The 21,132-nt window shown below is 36.3% G+C and overlaps 1 protein-coding gene across 2 annotated transcripts in view; it reads right to left on the bottom strand.

Annotated features, from left to right (window-relative positions):
* The window catches only part of KRAS (Kirsten rat sarcoma viral oncogene homolog), a 23,382-nt gene extending 2,711 nt beyond the window's left edge, over positions 1 to 20,671 (bottom strand). The window contains exons 1-5 of one of the 2 annotated variants that reach the window (XM_010140946.1): positions 20,426 to 20,671; positions 14,496 to 14,674; positions 11,993 to 12,152; positions 4,824 to 4,939; position 1,212 (exon numbers count right to left, since the gene is read on the bottom strand). In XM_010140946.1, the coding sequence (XP_010139248.1) occupies position 1,212; positions 4,824 to 4,939; positions 11,993 to 12,152; positions 14,496 to 14,674; positions 20,426 to 20,536 (567 nt within the window). In that variant the 5' untranslated portion in view covers positions 20,537 to 20,671. The remainder of the gene's footprint in view (positions 1 to 1,211; positions 1,213 to 4,823; positions 4,940 to 11,992; positions 12,153 to 14,495; positions 14,675 to 20,425) is intronic. The other variant, XM_010140948.1, reaches the window with a different exon arrangement.
* Positions 20,672 to 21,132: the final 461 nt, after the last annotated feature.

Raw genomic sequence — 21,132 nt, 5'->3', positions numbered from 1 at the left:
TAGGGAAATGATCTAGAAGTAGTGATGGTCCAGAGTGTATCTACTATCAAAGTGTTCTAAGCAGCCAGCAAGGAGGACAGCATTAAGAATCAATCACAACAGACAGAATAGTTCATTCTTAAAACACAAGAATAGTATAAGAAAAACCTTTGCACAGTATTCTTCTACAAGACTGTTCACATTTCCTTACAAAGCTACCTTTCAGTATTTCAGACTCGTTATTAATGCGTTAGAAAAATACTCATTACAACAACAGTTGTTGGCTTTCAGTGGTGTCTTCAAATGAGACATGCTAAAAAAAATTGCAATTTAAGTCTTCAAATGAGCAACCTTCTATCATTAAACTGGTTTTAAAATAAATTCAGAGAAATAACTTTCACAGAGCAGTATGCAGAGACTATTATGGGCCTTTAAACACATGACTTCACAATTAAGGTTGAAATCTTTATTCTACCCAGTAAGGTGATGTTCTTTTAAATACAGCAGATGTTACAAAATCCTAGGGAATTAATTGACTTAGCTTTTGTACTTGCATTTACACTTTTGTAGATCAAGCCTTTCTATTAATTATGTATTTATCAGTTTGGTCCTGCCACAAGTCCTTTTAAATTCAGGTGAATTAATAGACCATGACATACAAAACTACATTTAGAATATTTGAGAATTAGAGAATTTGAGATAAACTTAGGTCTCTCACTTTTCAGTCTGTGGATTAAATTTTAAATGTAAATAGTGGATACTCTGTTTACAGAAGATCCCTGAAAGCATCAACACTGTAAGCTCAAAGGCAGTCAACCTTTCCAGTTACTTCTTTCAGTACGAAGGGACTGCATACAGCTGACTTACCTTCCACCCTCTTACAACGGAATGGTTGTGAGCAAGCTTTTTGGAAAGTGTAAGATGTACTAAAGGAATGCTTTAAATTAAGGCTCGGGATTAGAAACTCAAAATTCACTATGCATGCTCAGAACTATACTACACTGCTTCAATAAAGGTGTGCTGACAAAGCTTGCTCCTGGTATTTGTTTTTCCAAAGAGCAAAGGGAGTAGAAAAATCAGAACCATTCCCACAGAAATAGCCTGCTTCTGGCTATGATTTTTCTTCAGAGCACCACATGGTCCCATGACCATAAGGAAGTCTGGAGATACATGGCTGCATGCTGACAAGCATGCGTGAGACTTGACAACTAACCTGGCTATCAGTAAGAAACCCTACATTCCTAAGAAACTGGGAATTCCAACTTAAATTCCTACCCCCAAAATAGACCTGCAAACTACTTTTAAATTGTAGAACATATGGGGTTTTTTAATGTGTGTACATACACACTTCTATCAGTCACAAGGAAGAGAAATTATTTGTGCACCTCTGTAGAGGTGGAAAAAAATTGTCAAATTAGTTTTCATCAAGGATCTAGAAAATTTTTAATTAAAACCTAGAAATTCTGTAATTCAAACTTTTTACTATTAACCCAACTCAAATCTGAATTATATCATCTAGATATCTACTTCATGCCCTAGGAAAACTTTTTGTTATAGCATCCTTTTAATGTAAAAATTTTAATGCTTTCAAGAAAGAGGTATTTTTAGGATTTTACATGGAGTTTTAGAAATTTCTTCTTGCTACCTGGACATTGCAAACAAAGCAAAAGACGTTATGTACTTTCTCCTTTACTATGTAACAACTACAGGACTGAACTTCTTGAAAAGCATCAACAGTTGATGGTAATCTTAATAGTTAAAGTTTTCAGTTACCTTGTACAAGGTTAACAAAACTAAGAAGGCATCCCATAAGCAGCAAGAAGATAAACTGAATATTCCAAGAAACAGCAAAACTGATTCATTGAATGTGATTATCCACAGACAAAAAAAAAGAAAATAAATACCGTCTATCAATGCAAACTGTGTTATAATGAATGTTTTTGAAGTCTAAAATCCCAGCTGAAAAACTCACGTTATTAGGTGCTGCTCTCCTTAGCTATCTACTATGCATCAGACTAAAATAATATGTATCTTCTTACTGAAAGTAATACATGCCAGACTATTTTAAATACCGGATTTCTTATTCCAGTAGAATCGCTACTGAATTACAGCTATACCAAAATGATTTTGGAATATGCTTTCTCCAGCTTAACCACCTAAATACAAAGTTGCTGAAATGACTATCAATACTATACAGAATTCACCTGAGTATAAAGACAAATGTCTCCCCTGAGCAGACTCCTGAAGTTCTAGAGTCTTATATCCAAGACTATTTTCTAAATAGGGTATGGTATCCATTGTTGATGAAAGAGATTTCCCCCATCTGAGAAAAAAGCAAAACCCACACAAAACCCCAAAACCATACTTCTCTTGGATACAGGCAGAAAGAAAGTAGGAAGCTGGTAGAAAGAAAGCATATGTTCACTATCAACAAGAATCTTAAAATCTGAAAAGATGCTTCCACTGAAAAAATAATGAAAACCACAATTCCCACCAGGAAGCTTCAAGGAAATCCACAGAAAGGAAAAGCAGTCAGAATGCAGGATCTTTGAAGTCCCGTATACAAAAAGAAATTCTGCTTTAAGGTATTGCTACATTAGTAAGACTGCAAGAAATGGCAACGTTGTTTTTCAGAAGGCTATGTGAAGTAGGCTTAGGCAATTTAATTCATACTGTTCTCATCAAAAGTACTTTCACCAAGATGCTGTTAGTTAGTCTTTGATCAGTAGGAAAGTATAAAATAGAACTAAACATAACTATTTTGACGGCATCAGTGCTGTTTAACATCTTTATCAATATTCTGGATGAGGGGATTGAGTGCACCCGCAGTAAGTTTGCAGATGACACCAAGTTGTGCAGGAGTATTGTTCTGCTTGAGGGTAGGGAGGCTCTACAGAGGGGCTTGGACAGGCTGGATCAGTGAGACAAGGCCAGCTGTACGAGATTCAACAAGGCCAAGTGCCAGGTCCTGCACTTGGGCCACAAGAACCCCCTGCAGTGTTACAGGCTGGGGGAGGACAAAGAAGGCCAATGAGATCCTGGCTGTATCAGAAATAGTGTGGCCAGCAGGAGAAGGGCAGTGACTGTCCCCCTCTACTCTGCACTGGTGAGGCCATACCTTGAGTGCTGTGTCCAGCTTTGGCCTCTCACTGCAAGAATGACATTGAGGTGCTGGAGTGTGTCCAGAGAAGGGCAACAAAAGAGGTGCACGATCTAGAGCAGAAGTCTAGCCTGGAAAAGAGGAGGTTCAGGGGCGACCTTATGGCTCTCTACAACTACCTGAAAGAAGGTTGTAGCAAGGTGGGGGATGGTCTCTTCTCCCAAGTTAATAACTTGTGGAGAGAGAGGTATAGAGCGCATATTAGGAAAAATTTCTCCACAGAAAGGATTATCAAGCATTGGAACAGGCTGCCCAGGAAAGTGGTTGAGTCACCATTCTTTGCAGTATTTAAAAAATAAGTAGATGCAGTGCTCAGTGACAAGGTTTAACAGTGGACTTGAATATGCTACGTTATAGGTTGGGCTATGATTCTACAAATTTTATTGATACTTGGCCACAAGACCAGGGAGCTTCGTAACTGAAGTTTCCAGTTTCCTGCAAAGGAAACTGATACAAACAGTATCACAAAGTGTATCTTTGAATAACATCTAAAGAATTCCCTCAGAGCAGTCATTCATCCCTTAAAAGCTAAGAACATAAGCCTAAGCAGATCTAGTAAAAACTGATTATCAAACAAAATTTCTCCTCCCTCTCCTAGAAATACCAATAAAACTCCCTTATTAAAGAGAAATATTCTTACAGTTGTGATGGTCTCTTTAGGACACAAGTCAAATTCCACGACCTCTCTGCAATGTTTTTAAGTGTGAAAAAACACCTTGAAAAGTGAACTATTTTTTTCTCCACACGATGGGAAATTCCACGTCACCTTCGTGTTGTACAAGTGTATAAGTAGTAACAACCCACTCATAACGCAGGAAGCTATTCTGATGGTTTATTCGAACAGCACTGTAAGTGATTCAGACTACCACATCTTCCATATCACAGTTTCTTCTTCCCTCTCCTCCTCCCTTTTACAGTGGAGTATATGGATACAAAACAATTCTTAAGATTTTTCGATATTGGGTTTTTGGTGCTTTATCTGTTCTTGTTGGTTTTGGCTTTTTCCCACCCCTGTCCTCCAGTTTTACTTCACTGTTTCTCCCCCTCCACCCCTTGGTAAAGGCTCTCGAAAGATGTGAAACCTTACCATTTTGTCCAAATCTGTTTCACTCATGGCATTATAGTTTTCTTTTTTTGTCAACTATGTATTTCTGGAAATGGCAAGAGTAGGTTTTATAAGCTTGGAGAAAACAAGGGAAAAATGGCATGGCATAAGGAAGGACCTGAGAATTAAGAAATCCTGTACACCAACCACTAGCCCAATGCTGCTTTGCTGGATGATGAGGAACCTTCTGCTTCTGCACCTGAAAAAGACTAAGTATTATGATCCTCTCCCCTCACTTCATCAACCCAAAGATTCAAGCAATACTCACTTCAACAGTACCTGCAATGTAGCTGTAATAAAACTTTTTCTTCTTCACTTCTCCACACTCAAAACTAGGTCTCTTTCACAGATGGACAACTCAATATGCAGTAAACACTTCTTGTTAAATCTATTTATTAAAAACCTATTAAGCAAAGCAAATCCTTAGTACTTGGGTGTTTGCTGGGATTATTCAGGACTACTGTACTGAAATCTGTTTGTTTTATATCTTGAATTATGTCACAGATTAACCATAAAATGTTTGATTTGCAAGACACTGTCAATCATTTGGCAAGCGATTTGTAAAACTTACCCTGTTACATTACAAGGCATTTTTTAATTTTCATGCACCCTGGAGTCTTTTCTTCTTTGCTGATTTTTTTCACTCTGTATTGTCGAATCTCTCTCACCAATGTATAAAAAGCATCCTCCACTCTCTGCATTGTAAAACACAACTCCTTAAAAATTGCTTCTTTAACAATTGGGACACCAATGGCAGGTGAATAAAAACCCACAACAAAACCATGGAAATTATGAGCTTTACTTGAGAAAAGTATGTGGACCTCCATTTACATATTTAAAATGCTGGACTTGCACATTTGCTGCCTGATAAATACTTTTAAATGCAAGCAAGAGAGATACACTCAAAGAATTTATTGATTATTAATTATTGTAAATATCTACGCTTCAAGCCTTCCTTTTTTCCTGTACAAAGTAATGTGAACAAAAAAGCCTGATTTTCTTCCACTGTATACCATGCTGAAAATAATACCGCTCATGTTACTGAATCTTTTCACACATTTTTGTGGGCACAGATGCATTTAGCAGGCACAAAACCTTATTAGATTGGTAGTAGTGGAGTGCTTATAAACACACACCACCTATTTTTGCTTCTTAAGCAAAGTGAGAAGCTGTAAGAGAAAATTAAGCTCATTTTATGTCCTGTTAAGAAGGTGTACTTTCTTCGCAAAAATCTGCAGACCGAACTAAAAAAAGTATAGAAAGTCTAAGCTGGTAATTTCCTAAGAGGTTACAAAGCAATAAAATCCTCCAAGAGTAGTACATTTTGGGCAATACTGTCTTTAAAGCTATTTACTTTACAGAACGAGCACTTATGCTATTAGATTTAGGAAAAGGGATATTTGAGTCACAGCAAAGTGCTTTTAAGAAGCACCTTAAATACATTAATTACTCCTGAAAGTAACGCTGAAGTATTCTTGTTGTAATTATAGAACTTATTCTTCCATGCAGAAAAAGCAACTAGTTCATTATTATCATGTTAAGACCTTGGTGCACATCAGTGTACAAGGCACACTTAACTTGTTCTCTCTGGAGCAGACTCAGGCAACTAGGTCCCATAATAATTACTAAGTGCAAACAACCTGTGAAATTATGCTGAGATTCTTCTCTAAGGAGAGCTCTGCAAGTATTTCAAGGATGACGCAGAGCTACGTGTTTCACTTTGGTATCACCCTACCTTCCTGCAGCTCTCTTTTTAGGCTACTTGGAGATGATAATACAATAAACATTTAAAAAAAAAAAAAACCTATGAGGACAGAAGATATCTTTAAGCTAACAGAAAATAAGAGGTATGGCACCAGCTTTAAGTTATAGTATCTGTTATTTTGAACTGATTACATCTGTGCATAAACTTACAAATTACATTAAAAAATTATAACAAGATGCAAAATGTTTAGCTGCAGCTTTTACAGGGAGACCAAATTTCTCTTCTGCCTTACTGTCAATCTCATTACTTGTCTCCTCAGTCAGATCAACAGAGTTGTTAATTTAATACAAACTCTTTATTTGAAAATAAAAACAGAACAGACTGATGATCGTGGAGAACAGTGGAACTATTTAAGCCTCAAAACTTTATTACTACCCAAATGCACAATCTGGGCTTGTATTTAGCAGATTTTCCATAAATTATCTATCCAACTCATCTTCATATTTACTTCGTATTTACTGCCACAGTTAGTGGATCATTTTGCATGAACTGTGCCATAGGTTGTCACATTTAAGACTCAGAATTCTAACAGTGCTGCTTATCTGACGATTCTTCTGAACTACTTGAATTTAAAGATTAAATGAATTAGATTTACATCTTGGATTGTATATTTCTCCGCTATATACAACATGCCCTGTTAGGATGTAGTAAAGTATTGACAAGGTGACAAGTCTTACATTTGAGGTCATTTGCAAAATGTAAAGGAAGCCATTAAAAAAAACAAACCAGCAAAACCCAAGTAAAACTCATACTTTCATGTTTTCCTAGAAGGAATGAAAGTTTTTTCTTGAAAAGGAAACATTAAACATTGATCAGCTGCTACATGCCAAAGGACAGGTTCTACAAAAATCAGTGTTTTTGCACATCTACTGTTTTGCAGTAGAAATAACTGATTTGATCATACGGTTTTCACATAATCAGATAATTCTTCAGTCACACTTATTGCCAACTTTCCCGTCACCGGCACAAGCTGTAATTTGCTTTAGCAATGCAGAGAGGAAGAGACACAGATAGGGAGTGAAAAGAAATTGCTACTACTGCCACCACCAAGAACAGTCTTATAAAACCTCTTGAAAGAAATTATTCTGAAAAAAAATATGTACAGCCAGCCTTATAAACTTGAATAATTTTAATACCAATTTCTTTTAAGATTCTTCACTATTTTTTCCTTAAATGAGCATGGACCATATATCTAAAATACGATTTAAAAGTTCTTTTAGCCATCAGAACTGGAAGCAAAAATGTAATTTGGCAGATATTAAAAACTTCAAATCTAAACAGCCCAAAGAATTCATGACATTGAGACAATGTTTTCAAGGTGCTTTTGATTCCTAGGAGAGAATCATTCAATTTACAGTGTGCAAAAAAAGACTATTTCAAATAGAGACCAAAGTACAACCAGGAATTTTCACATTCTGCTTCTGTAAATAAGACTTAAAGGAAACTAATGAAAGTTAGCCTTGACATCTCAAAAGTGTGCTGTGACCACCTTTATACAGTCTGTCAGAGTTGGCCTCCTAAAACCAACTATAAGACAAAAAAAGTCAAAACTATTCATGAGGACACAAGTAAAAAGAATGCTACTCACTTGGATAAAAGCACTCCCAACATAAAACTTTGTAGTGGTAAAGTCAGCTTAGCCAGTACTGGAGAATACATAAACCTGCAAAAATCTATTAGCTTTTTCAAAAATCTACGAGTGTAACATTTAGCTTATAGATTAAGGCTAATTTTTTGCTGTCTCTGAAACAGACTTAATATTTGAAAGGCCTGTTTGGAAACAGTTACTACAACTCGGCCACATGCAGAACCTCTACTAGTTTGGGGGGTTTGTTAAAGCGATCATGTTATCTTACAATGGTTCATTAATACCAATTTACTGATGTATATCTGATAAATACACAAAAATCATGACTAAAGTTAAAATATTAATCACTCCAAAGTTAAGAAGTGCCAGAATTACAGCTGTCTCTCCTACCTGAATTTCACCCACTATGCACATATATCCTTTTTTTGCTGCACTGATTTATCTTTACATTAGATAAATAACAAATCTGTTTCCTCTGCATCCTGAAGTCATTCAGCACACAAACTGGAAGCCAGAATTTGTTTTGACATTATCAATTTTTTTTTTCTTGGGGCCTTATTCTTGGGAAGGACTAATCTTTTCTGGAAAAGTTTCACCTTATAACAGACAAGTATCATGAAGAAACTCAACCTATATTGTGAAGTCTGACAAAGTTATAACTAATTGAAAACAAAGTTTTACAATGGAACTTGTATACATGAACTACTTAAAAATGACTTGGAGTAAAACACATGCAGTACCATTATACAGGTAAGACAAATTCCTAAAAAAAAAATGGCAAGTTGGTTCAAGCAAACTAAGTTATTGGTTATTTGTGAATCTTAATTGAGATGCAGGAATGAAATTCTGTAAATACTGCACCAATTCCTTCAGACGAGGCCCAGGTTCTCAACTTATTTTCCTCACAAGTTCAAGGCCGAACCTATTGTACATCAGACATCTGAAGTAACCATAACTTTTTTTTAACAGCATCCTTGTGATTTAGGTCAACTTCTTCATTAAATGCTTCAAAAGTGTGTTTGAGTATGTATTCTCAATGCGACCTAACACTTCATGGAATCCGTTACGTGGAATGCTTACATTAGTGTCCGCGTATCTGCTTTTCCTTTGAATTCACTGCCAGCAGGACAGTTCAATGTTCCAAGGAGAAAAAAACTCTGCAGTCAAACTACATCTGGGATACAGCCCTACAGCTTTTCCTTGTGTATCTCAGGGGCAAATGGAAGCACAGCAAAGAACACAGGGTGCAGCCTTGGTGGGGACAAATGAAGTTTGCCTTTCGTCTCTCACTGATACTATTGGGAGCAATATGCTCATGTGGACAGAAAAGAATATGTATGTAAAGCTAATGTCAAACCCAGAAAAGCAAAAACAGCTATCAAAATAAACCTAAGAAATTTATACTTATCTACACAGGATCGTGATAAGACACTATCTTACGAGATAGTGTGAGTGATGCAACGTGCCTTACAAAACCACTTATGGCATGAGTTTACATTTAGAAATAGGATTATTGCTATCTTTCATAAATTACATTATATTCATTTCAGTCCGTGGTCTAATTAAAAAAAAAAAAATCTATAGCCTTATATCCAAGCTGTAGGGTCCACTAATTAACTCAATGATTTGTATGAAAATTCACACAGGGATTTAGCTTAAAAGACGACCTTTTTGCAGTAAGTTAAAGTTTACATCTTTATTGCCAGTCAACCAAATAAGAACAAAACACACTTTTAGAACGACTTAATTCTGCACTTCATTTAGTGATTATTCTCACTCCTATTTTTGACTTCGTCTAAGAATTTTTGAAAGTCTTAAAAACAGACTTAGTTGGAACTGAGATATCATTCTTCATGAGCATACAATGTCATCATCTTAAATAAGCGTCTTGCCAATCAAAACAAGACTACACAGACATCTCCTTTCCATTTCCATCTCCCCTGTTTCCTTCCCCAGAAACCTTTCTGATTCTCTGAGCTCCAGCAGAAGTGGGGCATAGGGAAAAGCTGGAGAGAGAAGATGGTGAGGCCCCCTCCAACAGGTTATTAGTGCTGACATTTCAGGGTGGTGCGAGGTGTTTACAGGAAAGAAAAAGAAGGTTCCTACTTTAACTATTCATGTCAGACTTTCTACAGATTCCAGAAAGTTACCAGATCACCAGCTATATCTGTTCATACTTTCAAGTTCTGCATGTAATCAAAGAGGACCAGATTTTGTTTTGTTGGTTTATTTTTAGTCAATGACTGACTCCTGCCCAATAAAAACAGTCCATGGGCCACAAGCAGCTCACAAAACTGGAATCCCCCAATTAAAAAAGTTACTTTGGAAGAAAGTGTGTGTATATATATGTGCATATATTTTTATATACGACAGCGTGACTGAAATACCATAATATGTAAATGCATATGTATACACATCTATATATTCACACAGACACATACACAAATGCATAGATGATCCTGTTGTAATTAAAGATCAGGTTCTTCCTCCAATTTCCTTTTGTCTTCTCAAAAATATTTTATTAACATGGCATCTTATGAAGCATTTTCATAACACACTGTGTTGAACAGCACTGCAAAACAATCAGCAACCACACCTAGTGGTTCCAACCTTTAGGAACTCCTTGTTTGCAGAGAGTGTAAAGCTCAAGCTTTAAAAATAAAAGCCAACAGTCAGATCCCTCCTGTAACGTTTCAGTTGGCACTGCCAGAAATATAAAGTCACAGATAAAAGCAGTCAAATCGTAGATTGACAGTTCATATGACTGATCTACTGTCCTCTGAAAAAAACTCTGGCAGAACTCTTAAAAATCTGAAAGATAAAAAACCAGTTAAGTTGTGCAAACAACAATTGTACAACTGAACAGGAATGGTGATTTTTGAGCACGTGAATTTGTATTAGCTAGGCATGGTGGGGCTGCTTGTCGGAGTAAACTACAGGTGGGGAAAAAAAATCTTTGAAAATACGCCATTGTATCAACATACTTTTAATAAGTGGTTATGCAAAAGACGTATTTCCTCAATGAAGCCTGGCACTCCATGAAACTGGTACAACAAAGTAAAATATAGATGTTAGTACAGAATTTCTATTATTTCAAACCTCAAAGGCAATTTCAGAGTTCTTCCTTTTGTATCCTAACATCTCAATGACAGCCACTAATACAAGACCTTCCAAACAATAACACTGTAATTATTCAGGCCACTTATATGCCACATTCTTCAGAACACTCTTTATTCTCAGTCATTCAAGTTGTGACATTTTGGTTTTTTAATCCTACCTAACAGAGACTTTCTCTATTGCCACAAATTAACATTCTTTTAACTCCTCTGTAAAATTTTACTAATTAGTCCAGGTTTCAACTTGTCAGACTTGAGCGGGTGTAGCAAATTTGCAATAATAAAAATACTCATTTTTTATATCTGAAAAATAACTTATGTACTGTCTGTGAGGAAATTCTGTGAAGAGATGCAGCTGAATCTATTGAGCAGTTACTCCAACGGCAGTATTCTGCTTTTATTTGCCCCCTTCTGCTAAACCTAATTTGCGATTCATAACTTGAACCTAATACTTCTGATTATGTAGAGTGCATGAGTTATTCTGCCACTCAGACCTGATGTAATTTGTACCGACAGTCTTTACTCAAACGCAAAACCGCAAATCAGCATTTTTCAAAAAGAACACTTCCTTCCAGAAGTACAGAACCAATTTCATCTGTACACCTTATCTTCTCCTCAATACACAGGTGCACCTTTGTCCTAGCAAACATTGAGAGAAGCACTGACAGAACCCTAACGGCTGCCTCCTTCACCTATACCAGTGAGGTACAATAAACCAACAGCAAGCAGTAAAGTCTTAGAGTATCAGTTTACACAAGGAATTTATAAAGTAATTTAAAGAGACTTACGCCCAATTACTTAGCTATAAAAGGGTATATCAAGCATGTCTCACTAATGCTGAATCAATGCCTCAAAGAAAAATTCCTTTTGTCAGGAAAAGACTTAAAACAGAATAAACTAATTAGGCTGCTTGTCAGCTTAATCCTCTTGCTGAGGAAAAGCATTAGACCTCTAAGCAGAGGCACTTTTTGTTCTATTAAAACCTACCATAACATTAAGAATGCTGCAAACGTCTGACAGAGGAGAGTAATAACAGGCCAGGTTTCACTCCGAGTTTGCGCAACTGAAGTGAATCACACATTAATAAACAACTACCAGTTGTCAGTGAGTTGATAGAAGAAAAAACACCACAAGAAAGAAAGAAGAGACACCACAAGAACTTCTACTCCAGAGAAATATACCTATTGGTACGACCAAGCATTATCAATACTAAACAATTAACATTACTGTAATTCAGATAAGAGTTCTGCATTTGCGTCTGATAAGTTTTGAGATTTACCTGTCTTGTCTTTGCTGATGTTTCAATGAAAGGAATTCCATAACTTCTTGCTAAATCCTGAGCTTGTTTTGTATCTACTGTTCTGGAAGGCAAATCACATTTGTTTCCTACTAGCACCATTGGAACATCTTCAGAGTCTTTAACTCTCTTTATTTGTTCCCTAAAAAGAGACAGATTGTATATAACAGGTATTACTGTCAATTAACAGATATTAAAACAATGAAGAAATTAACATATTCCAGCATAATATTATGTTAATTTACATATTTTATGTTAATAGTGCATGCACTATGGAAGCCACCAAAAAATAAACTGACCACCAATTTTGTCATCCTTTTTTTTTTTTTAAATGAGGTTGACATATTGCAAACTACTATAGCTTTTGATGTCATTACACTACTTTTGTTGTTGTTAACAGCTAATGCCACAAGCCTAAGAAGCTCTGGTAGAAATCTCAGTATTTATCTCTCATACTCAACACTTCATAATACTCAATACATCTGCTAAGATAAAACACTGTCAAAAGCACTATGACTGTTGTCTCAATTTTTATGTGGTTTTGGGGGGGGTTTGAGGTGGGATTTTTTTGTTGTTGTTGTATTTAATTAAAGCTAGCATTACAAACTCTGCATTTAGACAAGAGTTTTTTTGAACTTTGAAGACCACTGGCCTGGTTCTCCACAAAGAAAAATTTGGTAAGAGAGTCCTTTCAAGCACTAGTTATCACTAGTTAGATGTAATGTCAAGATTCTCAAACAAAAATAATTAATTTCATTACTTGTGCCTTCCCAAATAATCCAGCCCTGTGTTCCTTAATATAGGCACAGTTTTCAGTTAGTTATTTGTAAGCCTTCAGCTTCAGTCTGCAAGGTCATCCACAGGTGTGTGGAGTAGAAGAAAAATCTATCATTCAACTCAGAACATTCTTTGAAATTAACTGGGAAGGCCTTCTTAAGCAAATCTGCAACTCTCTCTTCAAAAAGAAAAATTCCACATAAAAACTCTATGCTCCTTCTTCCCCTTACGTCAACATCTATCTTAACTTCTTCTCTTCTTCCTCTACAGCCAGAGGAAACCCATTTCCAATAATCTGATTAGATGATGAAGAGAAGTATACAGTTGTTCTGAGAGCGATAGGTAAGGGCTTTTTAACTTGTCATCCCTGATGTGCTATCTCTTAACAGTTTTGGGTTGGTCTTTTTTAGAGTCACCAGTACCAATACATTCAAACAGAACATTTTATATATAATGGAATTTATACAAAGGCTGGCTAGCTCAACTGAAATATAAAAAGAAACAGTTCTGAAAGAACACGCCCACGCTCTCAATATTGATCTTTTCCTGGGTTAGTATGCAGCAGTTTTGCCCCTTTCACTTGCAGCAGTACTCCCCTCATCTCACAGTTGCTGCAGGGAGATAAGCCAACAGTGAAGTATTTCTGTAGGTAGGTATCTAGCTGTTTAGCTCCTCACACCAGCACACTACACAATCAAATGAGCCGGCAATGAGTTGAAATGAGTTGGAAACGAACTCTGCAAGCAGGGGCAGTTGCTCCTGTTGACTTCAATTATCTTGAACCAACATAGTATCCCACCTTAAATGTAACTGCCATTTGTAACAAAATGTGCAACTTCAGCTTCTAAGTAAATGTAGGGTTTGTGGATAATACTGATAGCAAAACACTCCACCACCACACAGCAACATAGATCTGACAGCATTATAAATGTCTAACTATGAATAGTCTCAAACACGTAATGTTAAGCTAATCTTAAACTGACACTGCTAAACCCAGTTTTAGCAGCAGTCAGGATCTGCATTGCCTTCTAGCAGAATACCCAAGGAGAATTCAGTATAATAGTAAGCTATTCAGTTTTAAATGATTCAGCATGGTAATCACCAGAGACTACTTCTATTTCAATATTAGTGTAGCTGACAAAAGAAAGCTTGAGTTGAAATTTTTAACTAATTATTAAAAAAAGAGAATATGAAGGAATTGATATCAGGTTGGTTTTCAGCAGTCATCCTGGAGCACTGATTTTGTGTGCCTGCCCTTCCTAGGCATCGGGGCTCACACATGTTAACTCTTCTAGTAACATTTCACCGGTATTTCCCCTCCACCCTTAGAATAAAAGCTAACAATTGAAATTATTGTCTACAATTTCAGCTGCATCAATTTTCCCATCTTAGCAAACTATTTTCCCTTGAAATGGGCACAGTTTACCTTTAGCTAAGTCTTCACTAAGAATAGGAAGAAATACTAAGTCACGTTAGTTTATACAGAAGAGCTTTCAGATATTTTGTCTGCCTAACTTGCGAAAGAGGCAGCAGATTTTCTGATTACCGAAAATTCCAGACCTACAAATGCAGAAATAAGTCGCAATATTGCTAATTTGCAAATTTCCCCTTAGATACTATTTCAGAGTTCATTCTATTAGCTAGTGGGATAGCAAGCAACCTATACACTCCATGTAAGAGTTAGTTGATTATCTTTCAATATACACACCTATAATGGTGAATATCTTCAAAAGATTTTGTATTGTTTATAGCAAATACACACAGGAAGCCCTCTCCTGTTCTCATATATTGGTCCCTCATTGCGCTGTATTCTTCTTGACCTGCTGTATCAAGAATATCCAAGAGACAGGTTTCTCCATCAATTACTACTTGCTTCCTGTAGGAATCCTAAGAAAAGAAAAATCATAAACGTTGGTTAAACACGAACAAGTAAGATTTCCCACAGCTGTAACTCAGGGGACATTGAAGTTTTTTACTAGTAATCAAGCATAACTGAAAACACTTTAGAGTTAAAACCCAACTTTCCAGATGGGCAAATGACAGTAGGAAAATGGTGTCATATTTACATGTATATAGTAATCCAGAAGTGGAAAGAACATGTCCTTACCTGTTTTCTGAATCTTCAGTGAGTAACAGTAGATGTGTGCAAACATAGAGAAAAAGGGCAGTTTTCTTATTTTGCACAAAAGGACAAAAAGTATGAATTGGATCCAGAACAAAAGCATCTCCCCTTTGTTAATACAAGAAGCTTGTAATCCTGATCTTAGAAGGTTTGACTTTGTGTAAGCTTACTCAATTTACCAGTATTTTTTTAAAGTATAATATATGGATATTTACGAAGGCCACAACAGTGTACAAAATAATAAAACAGAAAGAGTACACAAGTGAGACAACTCCAAAAGTCTATGCTACTGAAAAGGAAATGAAGTATAAAAAGCCTTCAGTGCTTTGGACAGGAAATTCAATTTGTAAGCCTAAGCAGGTGCATATAATGATATTTGTGATTAAGTTACCAAAGTTGGATTGATACATTTGAGGGTCAAGCTTTTTAGCCAAGACAGACCAATTGAGCCAGATAAAAATCCTGATGGGTTGTTTCACAGAGATGTTGGAATAAATTATTTCAATGTTATCAACTCAAAGTTTTCAGGTCTCTGATTCAAGTGGCTAAAATCTTACAAAGTAAGCAACTAGATAATGTCTTTTTACATTTTATTAACGTCTATCTCTTTTTGGTGCTAAGCTTCTATGAGTGTATAGTTTTAATGACAAGAACATAAGCATTACTTTTCCAATAACTTATTAACATCTATCTATTTGAAATAAATTAATGTCAATAAGCATTAAAAAGAGGTCATTGAGCAGTGCCATGAGTTATTCTCAGTAAAAAGTACTTGAAACACATAAAAGGTATAAATACAAAATTTTGGTATTATCTTTCAGACCCCTTAGCTAGAGACTAACACAACATTGCTATTGTTCTTTTTAACACTATACATAATTGAACCTGATCTACTGGAAAGGGAATCAAAGAATCGAAGTTGCAATTCTAGCAAACTTTAACATGAATTCAGAATGACCTTCCATCCTTTGTACCCATATTAAGGCACAGTACACCTACTACTGTGCAATTTCTATCTACATTTTTACAAAAGGCTCTCTTCTTTCCTGTTCCTCATGCTGAAAAAAAAAAACCACCAGGAGAGAACAGTATAGAATCAGTATCTTAAACTAAACAAACTCTGTAAACTCACATTGATTTTGAGCCTGGATGAAATTTAACAGTATCAGGTAAAACAATATTGACTGTTTACCTTAAAGACAAAAGTTTACCTCTAACATTATTTTGGAAATATTTCTTCCACAGAAGTGCAAATTCAGTGTTCAAGCAAGAACTAGATAACTTACTTTAGAAACATAAGCCATGTTTAAATATTGATACAGCTGAGAAAAATATACAAGCTCCAACATGTTTTAAAATAAGGTTAATATTTTATCTCTTTGCTTAAAGGAAAAAAAACCAAACAAAATAAAGCGTGCCCCCAAAGGACACAACTTTTATTCCAACTGACTGAAATTCTATAGCAGATCACATGTCCCACGATATATTTATCACAGTTCACAGTGAAGTACTAGTAGAACTTTTATCATTATACTACACATATTTACAAAGCTTTCATTTACTTGTCTTGAAATTTGACTGCTAGTTTAAAACTATGAAAAACAGTTCTTGAAATGCCTGTATTATTCCTTTTCATCTTAGCACTTCAAAGAAGAAGAAATTCCCCTCAGGTGAGCTCAAAACAAAAGCTTTTAGTAATATTCAAAGAAAACAAGAGAAAAGAAAATTGCTTTTAAGAACTGGTAACTTTAGCGTGCCTACCTATGTTAGCAGTAGCAGCAAAGATGCACCATCATAAAGCACACTCAGATAAAAAAGAAGGAAAGCTTTGAGATGATAGTTGTCTCGCCCGCTTCTGGAGAGAAAGTTTTGTCACCAACTAGAAGGGTGATTTGATGCAGAATGAAAATACTACAGTACTTCTGGTTCAAAATGCAACTGTATGGCCAGATTGCCGTTCAACAACAAAACATCCAACCTTCTAATCTATATATTTCACGATTTATAAAAATCCAGTAGGTTTACTCCACATTGGAAGATTTGCAGTAATGAATTCAGTGAGGAAACAATGAAGAAACTTCCAGTCTAAGGCTATTAAGTAAAAACAAAATGCAAACTAAAAGTTAATTTCATGGTACCTGACTCCATATATGAATTTGCAATTTTTCCCTAGTATACAGACTCAGCATATATATATATATATAAAAGTTGTAATTTAATTCATCACTTAACATGCTTTTACATGTTTCACAAGCCATAAAAATTAGCATGATTTTTAAGGAGCAAAGGAGTAATAATTCCATTCACAAGCACTGACAAAAAATGAAAAAGGAAATCTCAGCTATATACTACATAGGGAATTTATCTAAAAAAATCCCCACTGCCTAATAAATCCCATCTAAGTGAGGAATAATTCTTTTCTAAGAATCCATTATACCAGTGATTTAATGTTAAAGTATCAGAGCTACTAAGACTAAGCTATTATTAAATATTAGTGGAAGTTCCACAAGTGCGTAGGTCATTTAAGAACACAGCCTTAAATATCAGTATTCCTAAATCAGACGAGGGATTTTGTTAATCCAATTGAAAAAACCTCTGACAGGCAACTAGGAAACCTGTTCTTTCTCATATTTAAAAGATGACATATATTTAAGTCTAAAACATGCTGAAGCTGTAGGAAAAATAAAATAAATAAAAATTATATTATCTTACAAGATACCACAAATTAAGATTTAACAAACCTCGACCAGTAGAGGGCACTAACCAAACTGTTCTGCGTATTAGGCCATATTTACAAGGGTTACTGTACTCACTGTTAAAAAAACACTTAAAATTGCTCAGCTATAAATCTGTGCTTGGGCATCTATGATGTGCATGAAACACATATAAAGCAAATACAGTTGAATAACAGTAGCCACTCAAACATGCACTCATTTTAATTCCTTCCTGTCCTCAGCCATCTGCTATAAATAAATACTCAAGCAGGCCATGAAACTTGACATTTTCCAAAAAAGTTATTTGTTGAATCAGTAAGTCTATTCCCCTGAAAGCAGCAACATCATTAACATCATAAATTCATCTGTGATTAAGTAACTACTATATATTTTCCTCTCTTCAACTACATGACGACTTCACAATATGAGAATTTCAAAAGTGTTGAGTTTCATTTTGTTAAATCACAGGAAAGATTTAAAATTAGTCAGTAACTGTGTAGTTATGGAACCCGCTATAGATAGCAAACACTGAACTCTCTTCTCTGTCTTCTCCAAAATATTTAGCTGCAAAATATTTATCTCCAAGGGAAAAAGACTGTATGGCAATGAGAGAAACAGTGAGAAACAGTAACAGTGACACTATTGAGCCATCTTATCTACCAGTCAAAGCAACTTTAGCCTTATTTCCTCATATTGCCCCAAAAACACTCTACAGCTCTTGCTCTTTGACCAGCTCCAATGCAACTGCATCTCTACAGGAAGCACAATCAGCAGCCCTTCTCAACTGAATAGGATTCTACCCAGGCAAAGACGGAAGCATTTAAACCCAAGTACAAGCCCATTCTCTGGAACCTGTTTGCCACTCCAAATTGCCCACCTTTCTTACTCTAACTGAAACAGTTCTTTTCTACAAGCTCAGCTACATGATTATAGCATTGTGAGCACACACAGGGTGATTTAGCACATGTGTAGAAAGACACAGCCTCCATCCTTAAGGTCTCAGAATTTACAAGACAAAGATGGCAATTAGACAAGAACATATAAGGTTGCAGAAGATTAATACTTTTGCATGCAACAAGTTGTGGATGCTGGTAAAATCTGTTAGTTTAAAGGTTTGTTTCTTTCAGAAGAACATACTGTTTCAGGACCACACCACAGTGTTACAGTCACCCTACACGCTACTAAATAAAAGCCACAGTACTGGGATTTTAGGTTCTTTCTATTAGGAACTGTATTTTCATTTTACTATTTTACATTAAAATCTATTTCGTATTACTCAAAATTACTCAGCTTGTTGATTAGAAAAAAAATCCCTTAAGTGATTTAGGAATCCCGGCATTTAAGATTTTGTTTTCCTAAATTATTTACACAGCTCAGGCTTCACATGACAACTTCTAATATAGAACCTCCATAGTTCTTTTTGTACTGCGTAAGTACACCTCTAACCTAAGAGAAACCCAGATGATTAGGAACAAGTATTACAAAGACCAACATCCTCCAAAGCTCCTTTTGCAGGAAAAAGTAAAATCTATTTTGCTTGATCCTCTCAACGAGTTTTGTGTGTTTTCTGTTTTTTAAGCTTTCTTTAAGTTGTTTTAAGATTTCATATCTTAGTAACTGAAAGAGCTGCTCTCCTAGTGCAAGTCAAATACTCTTCTTCTCTCCCTAGTCTTCTACAAGCATACATGAGGTTACCTGGCCACGCAACAGAGACAAGATGATACAGAGGCACATTAAGGGAAACTCAAGCCAACGCATCTCAGTTTGAGGTGCATTAACTCAGGCCTGTACATCATTAAAGATGGCTTGCTACCATCTCAGGACATTGCCTCCTTTAGCTTACACCTACCTGAAAACGACGACATAGCCATTTTCCGAGTCACCATTTTAAGTCTAGATTTAAAACCCTGTGATTCCTTCAAGTGAGCTTGGAAGTGCCTCATGGTACAAACATATAAATAAAGTTGTAAGATACAGATCTTCAATGCTGGGCACACAAAAGTCTTGAGTAAATTACAGTGCCATTTCTCCTTTGGTATGGTCTGAGGTTACAACAATCCACAGGAGATTTAAGACAACACTAGTATTTTTCTTATATTTAAAAGATAGAGCTTGCCTGCTCATTAAAATCTTTAAAATACTGTAACTTCTAAAGCTTAAATTGAATTTCAGATTTTGAAGAACTGTGCCATGTATTTCAAAGAATCCATTACAGCAACTATCTTATTTTTTCTAGATATGGAAACATACACTGGTGTGTTTCAAAAAAACCTAATAAAATCAGGCCCTGAATTTTTGCTTCATTCACCATAACATTCCAGTACACATTTCACACCGTGTGAAACACATTCTAATTGACAGGAGCTGAGAAAGCTTCATGCATACATTTTGGAAATAGAAATTTTCCTTCTTGATATCAAAAAGGAAAGTCGCATTTAAGAGGTTGTATGTAAAGCCATGAAGTGCTTTGCCAAGCATTTTCAAGTGAGTTTGGCAAATACTTTGTCACCGAGACCTTAAAAATGTGCATCCAAACTGTCCAACAAAACATGACAATTAACGCCATACTTTAATTGATTAAAATTGTCAATTTTTTTACTGCAGCTGTTGTTCCACAGCCTAATCCAGAAGCACAGCGACTTCCTCTCCAGTGCTGGTCTGATGCCGATTATTATCTTCGAGCTTTTTTTATTATAAAGCCTTGTTCTATGTTTTTGTGATGACTTGTTCAAAAGTAAACAACTACCATTATTACTGATAATCAATCTCTCTTCACAAAAAGTGTAAGATTAAACCATTTACCTCTATTGTAGGGTCATATTCATCCACAAAATGATTCTGAATTAGCTGTATTGTCAAGGCGCTCTTGCCTACACCACCAGCTCCAACGACAACAAGTTTATATTCAGTCATTTTTTAGCAGACCTGATGACAAAGAAACCAACATTAAGTAGAAAGAGTCAGGCTCCGGCTAATGAAGATGGTGTTGGTGTGTTTTCATTCAGTACCGCGTTCCTTTACTATTACCAGAAAGCATCTCCCTCCCTGAAAGACAAGACAAAAACTATGAGGGAATGCTATTTCTCAAACAAAACTATACATAGAGGACACATAGCATGAGCTAGGCTGAAAGGCATCAACTACAAAGAGACAAAAAAAAAGGATATGCTAGATTCCGAGAAAGGTGAAAGAGTATTTCTTGCGAGGCAAAGTTTTTGTTCTCTGCTGCCTTCTGCCACAGCCCCGGTGACCGGGAGACCTCCCGGGTTTCCCCCAAAGCCGTGCCAAACCGAGCGCCCCTCGTGCTGAGCCAGACACCCGCCAACTCGCCTCCTGCGAACGGCTGGGACAGACAGCGGCAGGGGCGAGCACAGCTTCACCTGACGCCTCACCACAACTGTTTTTCTCTCGGGGGAGCTCAGGGTGAGCGTTCCCCGAGGTGCGCGGCGGGCAGAGGCGGACCCACCTCGCCCCCAACTCCTCCACGGCTCGAGGTGCCGCTGCCCAAG

Source organism: Buceros rhinoceros, unplaced genomic scaffold (genome assembly GCF_000710305.1).
Source record: "Buceros rhinoceros silvestris isolate BGI_N320 unplaced genomic scaffold, ASM71030v1 scaffold4318, whole genome shotgun sequence".
Taxonomy (NCBI): Eukaryota; Metazoa; Chordata; class Aves; order Bucerotiformes; family Bucerotidae; genus Buceros; species Buceros rhinoceros.
The sequence above is the reverse complement of the archived record's forward strand: the minus strand, read 5'-3'. Positions and strand labels throughout refer to the sequence as shown.